The following is a 6,027-nucleotide window of genomic DNA, read 5'->3' on the forward strand; positions in this document are numbered from 1 at the left end:
ATAAAAGTATTAATTTCTTTAAAAAAGGTTCTTAAATTATATGGCATCTGTACTTTGAATATTTTTCACAGGGGCTACTTGTACCTTTTTTGCCCTTCTCAATATTTTCCTTTCTGTTCCTCTGAACAAAGTAAGTCATACTGATATAAAATGACATGGATGAGATCTCTCTCAGTCCCTGATTTACCTGAATCACTCTGGAAGCTTTTATTCTTCTTCTCCTAACTTCTTCAAAGCATCTCCTAATGCTTGGGATCATTTAAAAGAGCAGTCTTAAATGCCCAAAGTCTGTCCACTTGAATAGTTTGAATATAAAGTAGTCACATTAATCTTTTAACTCCCCACTTCAACAACATTCGTGAACTTTGAAGCTTTGAAGTAACATTTCCTTTACACTGGGGGGAAAAAATTGCTTTTCCTCATCCGCCTGAATCCGCTTTAAATAGCGGCCCGTTCCATGTCCTTTATGCTTCGTGTCTACTTTATTCTGACAAGAGGCCGATTGGTTGGTGGCCTGGTTCTCTCTGGCTGTGAAGTGCTTCTGAGAGCTGCAGATGAGGGATTTCGCTATAGTCACAGCAAATCTGTCTGATATTAGCGTGGGTGAGAGGTGGCATTTCCCCCCACACTTCCTGTCCCTGTGTGCGAGGAGGCTGACATTTCACACGAGTGGAAATGTGCAATCATTACTTGAGTGGATGGCTAATCGGATTGCCCTGTTTGAGATAAGAGTGTCTGCTATTACATCCATGTAGAAGCAGATGGAAAGCATTTCATTGTCTCTGTGAGAGTTGACTCTTTCGGTATTTGAAATGTAAACTCGGAGTGCCAGTCGGATACTAGCCCAGGTGTCGTTTCCTCGGTTTTTATAGTTGATGAGTCAGTTTGAAATGCTGAAGGAAGCTACTTATTTGGATGATTCTTGGAAACCTTTTAGATCTGTCATTGTGGACACAATTTAATCTCAGGACAGTCTCAGTTACAATCAGTCATTATTATTGCTGCGTTTATGAAAGCGACCAAAAATACAGTAAAAACAGTAATATTTGAAATGATTAGAGCATATTAGAATGATTTCTGACATTGAAGACTGGAGTAATGGCTGCTCAATTTAGCTTTGCCATCACGGGTATAAATTACATTTTAAAAGATATTAAAATAAAAAACTGTTATAACAGTTTGTAGTAATATTTCTGTTTTTACTGGATTTTTGATCAAATAAATGCAGGATCGGTAAGCATACGAGTATATTACACACGTATTTATTGATTAGTTATTTTAGTTTCATTTTAATGAGCTTCGCTACGATTTTACAGTATGACTTATATTAAAGGAATGGTTCACACAAAATGAAAATCATGTAATGATTTACTGTCATTATAAGACAAAAACAAAATGTTGGCACTGTAATCATTTCTTAATTGCAAATTAAGTAATTTCTACAAATATGCACCTGGGCATTTCTTTCACTCTCCTATCACTCTTTAATGTGTTCTCAATTCTAATCATCCAACAGTGATTTCAAATTAAATCCACTCTCTGGAGTTCATCTAATCACACCTCGTTACACCAGTTTTTTGGGTTACTGTATCCTTACGTCACACTGCAGTTTACCTCTCACAAAATTACCCCCTTCAGCCATCAAAAATCACCTAAAATAACCAAAACCACCCTGAAATCACTTCCCCATCTTCTCTTCGTTACACTTTCTGGCTGACCCTGTCCTTCCATTTGCCCTCATTTCCCCTCTCCCACTGGCCCAAAACAGGGCAATTGCCCGCCCCGTCTAAAAGCAGCTGTTATTGTCCAGCAGAGCTCCCAGACCCGACGAACAAGAGCACAAACGGTCACAGGCGTTGAGGACACCATGGTAAAGTCCACATGTTGTACATTTGTGTCTTCTTGGTTCTTCTTCTTTATTTATTGATTGATTTATTTATTTAGAGGTGTTAAGTATATTCATTATTATTAATATAATAAAATTTTTATTACTTAATTTATATACATTTTTATTTATATAATTTCTTTTATAAATTCATCATTTGTTTTAATAAATGTGTACATTTTTGTTAGGAGCTTTCTTTAATGCGATATAAGAGATTGTGAGTTATTTTATTTTTTTCCATTAATTTATTTCAATTTCTAGTAAGATGGTTAAGAATAATAATAATTATTATTATTTTAAATTAATGTAATTTATTTTATGATATTAATTTATATTTATAAGTGTATACTTTTTGCGCATATACTGTTTAATTTAGCCTTTTTTTTTTATTGAGAGCACTCTTTATTTGGTGAGACATCGCATTTCATAATTTCTTTTTTTCATTTTATTCCAGTTTTTTAGTGTGTATGTCTATAAATTTAGAGATTGTGAGGGATCGATTTATACCACCACTTGTCCATTTTCACCCAGACATATTTATCGGATGCATTTCTAATGTATCCATAATACTATTAAAGCATGTCACCTTGTGTGGAGTTTGTTTTGGATGCTGTGTTTAGTTGTGCTTAGGTGTATTTGTATCTACATTTGTGTTAGTATTCTGGTTTTAAGTGTACAGTATTCCCACACTCATCATATTGAATGTCATATCAGTTAACAAGGCTTCTCCTACAGATATGACCCTGATATAAAATCTATACATATTCATTCATTGTAACAGAACTGACAGTGATACAGATTTTAATATCAGCAAGTTTCTCCTGCTGCTTTGTTTTGTGAATATGCAAACTCATCTGTTCTTTTCACTCTGTTCAGTCTCCATCGGCCTCCTACGCCCTGACCACACCAGGCCTTCCGCCAGGCTGGGAGGAACGCAAAGACAACAAGGGACGAATGTACTACGTCAACCACAACAACCGTAGCACAACCTGGACGCGGCCCATTCTGCAGGTAGCAAAGCCTAGCTAAAGCTAACGGAGGTCTGTTCATCCTCCGATGTTTTTCCAGCATCATCCACTGTCAAATCGAAATGTCTTCCATGGTTCTTCTCTTCTCTATCAATCCCATCGTCTTTTTGTTGTTCTGCCTTTATCTGTGCTTCCATGATCTTGTGTACTTGTCCCATCACAATGTCTGGATGTTATTTCGTGTTTTGTTGATCTATTTATTGCTACTCTGGTTGCTCTTGATCTATATCTTATCTTTCTGTTCCTTGTGGTAGTAAACTCTCTATTCTTCATCCTTCGTTTTTTTTATCGCCCAGATAAAAGGCTTATTTAACTGATCTCCGATCTTTTAATTTCCTTAAAATATTCAGACTTAATCAGACTTCTATGTTTGTCCCCACAATCAAATGAAACCTTACAATTATTGATCAGTTTAATAGCATTAATTTCCTAATACAGAATTTTAGACCTTGCTCTCCATTCTGGATCCCTTTTAAACCTTGAATGCAGACTCAGTGTTGGACGGCGTGCCCTTGGACAAGACCTTGTGGTGACTAGCTAATTGATCCCTTTCTTTGACCAGCAGCACACTGAAGATGGAGCCAGTACCTCAGCTGCGGCAGTAGGGGGCGCTACAGCAGCCACGCCCCCCGCTTCCACCCCTTCCTCCACCAGCGGCCATCTAAGCGAACCTCAAGTGCGCAGACCCCGTAGCCTCAGTTCCCCCACCGTCACTCTCTCTTCCCCGCTAGAGGTGAGAACATCCTCATTTCCCTCTATTTTGTCCCCTAACTTCCTTCTTTCCATTTACTTTGCCCCTCCACCTGATTCCAGTCCATGTATTAAAGGGATAGTTCACCCAAAAATGGAAAATCTGGCATCATTTACTTCCCCTCCACTTGGTCCAAACCTGTATGAGTTTCTTTCTTCTGTTGAGCACAAAATAAGATATTTTGAAGAATGTTGGTAACCAAACAGCTGACGGTAACCATTGACTTAAATAGTATTTTTTTTCATATATGGAAGTCAATGGCTACCAGCCACTCTTTGATTACCAACATTCTTCAAAATGTCTTTTGTGTTCAACAGAAGAAAGAATCTCATACAGTTTTGGAACAACTTAAGGGCGAGCAAATGATGACCGAGTTCCTTTTAACTGTTTGATTCGTCTCAAAAAATCTTGGCTGTGATTAACCAGTATTTTGTTTAATTTCTTTGTATTTTTATACAGTTTTTCTGACTATTGTTGCCAAATTATTTTTGATTTATATTATTTACACTACTGTTCAAAAGTTTGGGGTCTGTAAGATTTTTTTTTGTTTGTTTTTAAAAGAAGTCTCTTATGTTCACCAAGGCTGCATTTACACTAAAACAGTCATTTTGTAAAGTATTATTACCATTTAAAATAACTGTTCTCCATTTTTTTTGTATTTTAAAATGTAATTTATTCCCATGATGCAAAGCTGAATTTTTAGCATCATTACAGTGTCACATGATCCTTCGGAAATCATCTATTAACATGAATGATTAGAACGATTGTTAGGTATTAAAATGAGTAGAATATATAAAAATTGATTATATAATCCATAAACATTATGAAGGTCTTTACTGTCACTTTTGAACAATTTAAATTATCTTTGCTGATAAGTGTTAACTTCTTTCATTTTTTCTGTCATTATATTAACTTTTAGTTTTTTACATTTTTTTCTTTTTTTGTGTAATTTTATACTTGACACTTGTCCTTGCCATATTTTACTTTGTTTGTCTTCCTCTGCAAATTAGTGACAACAGTGCCAGTCATTGTTTTGTTTTTTTGCCTCATACATATTGTGGTTTTGTTCCTCATATTTTAACTTTGTTGGCTTAATGTGAGGAATATTTATTATATGTATTCCTTCTAGATAAACTTCTGAGGTAAATGTTGCTTGCACAAAGCTCAAGTGTCGACATATGTTGCCTTCATGTTGTGTGTCTTTGATTTGAATCGTGACACATATGTAAGATTCAGATTATCATTCATGCAATTGACAAAGACAGTTATTTCATCACATTTGGTGGTAGTCAGTGTTCATTTTAAACCAGGTTTCACACCTGTTTTATTGCAACAGTGCAGTGTAATATAATGACAATATCCACACACAGTTGGTCAAAATAGGAAATCAGAATCTCATTCTATGCACACTGCCACTGGCTTCTTTAGGTTTGAACAGCTGAGTCGTAGCCCTTGCATTTTGCATGGATCAGTTTGATTATGAAAGTCTGATGTCCCAAAAGCCAAATCAGTTGAGAGACAATTTCCAGACCCATCTGCTCCAGACCTATCAATTCAAGTTAATTTAATTCACTTTGATGCACAGTAAAAGAAAAAAAAAAGAAAATCCTGTTATTTCTGTTTAGTGCTGTTGTTATAGTTTTTGTTTCCTGTTATTTCTGTTTAGTGCTGTTGTTATGGTTTTTGTTTTAAGCGTTTCTGATAGAAAAAAGTTTAGGAAAATGTCCAAACAGTCATACATTCTTAAAAATAATTTTTTTTGCAGTAGCCAAAGGGTTCTTTATTTAGTTTTTTTTTTTTTTAATTAGTGCTAGGCAATGATTAAAATTTTTAATCGCGATTAATCGTGTGATTTTCTGCAATAGGTAGTTTGCAATCAAGTGATTCTGATGACGCGCAGCTGGAGGGCAGGAAGTGATTTTTCTCCATAGAAATCACTAGCAGAAACTCAAAATGCCAGTGTTTTGCGTTGTTTATGGATGCTCAAATCGGACAAACCGAGAAACCACAAGGAGCTTTTATCGTGTACAAAAATGTGTTGCTCATAAGTGGGCAAAGCCAAGAAATTGATTGAAAAACGCTGGAAAAAGTGGCTTGTAAACCTGCGTCTGCGGTCGGGAGGAGCGGAGCCGGATAATGCTCGTGTGTGCAAATGGTTAATATAAGATAATAATAATATATTAATAAAGAAATATATAAATAGATACAGGGTGACACGGTCAGAATTCACTGAATGCTAAACGCCACACATAGACACGATGTAAATAAGATATTGTTTGCAGTTCACGGAATCGTGAGATTGCGATAAATTGAAGTGAGTGACAGCTTTTTAGTGATTAACGTTAGATGAAAGCACTATTTGC

At 35.8% G+C, this 6,027-nt stretch overlaps 1 protein-coding gene across 1 annotated transcript in view; it reads left to right on the plus strand.

Moving 5' to 3' along the window:
* Positions 1 to 6,027, plus strand: part of LOC107600891 (E3 ubiquitin-protein ligase NEDD4-like) — a 72,392-nt gene that overhangs the window by 45,455 nt on the left and 20,910 nt on the right. Inside the window, exons 13-15 of the mRNA XM_016292868.1 lie at positions 1,814 to 1,870; positions 2,762 to 2,896; positions 3,476 to 3,646. Of these exons, the coding sequence (XP_016148354.1) occupies positions 1,814 to 1,870; positions 2,762 to 2,896; positions 3,476 to 3,646 (363 nt within the window). The remainder of the gene's footprint in view (positions 1 to 1,813; positions 1,871 to 2,761; positions 2,897 to 3,475; positions 3,647 to 6,027) is intronic.

This window comes from Sinocyclocheilus grahami, unplaced genomic scaffold (assembly GCF_001515645.1).
Source record: "Sinocyclocheilus grahami isolate Dianchi unplaced genomic scaffold, SAMN03320097.WGS_v1.1 scaffold294.1, whole genome shotgun sequence".
NCBI classification, from domain to species: domain Eukaryota; kingdom Metazoa; phylum Chordata; class Actinopteri; order Cypriniformes; family Cyprinidae; genus Sinocyclocheilus; species Sinocyclocheilus grahami.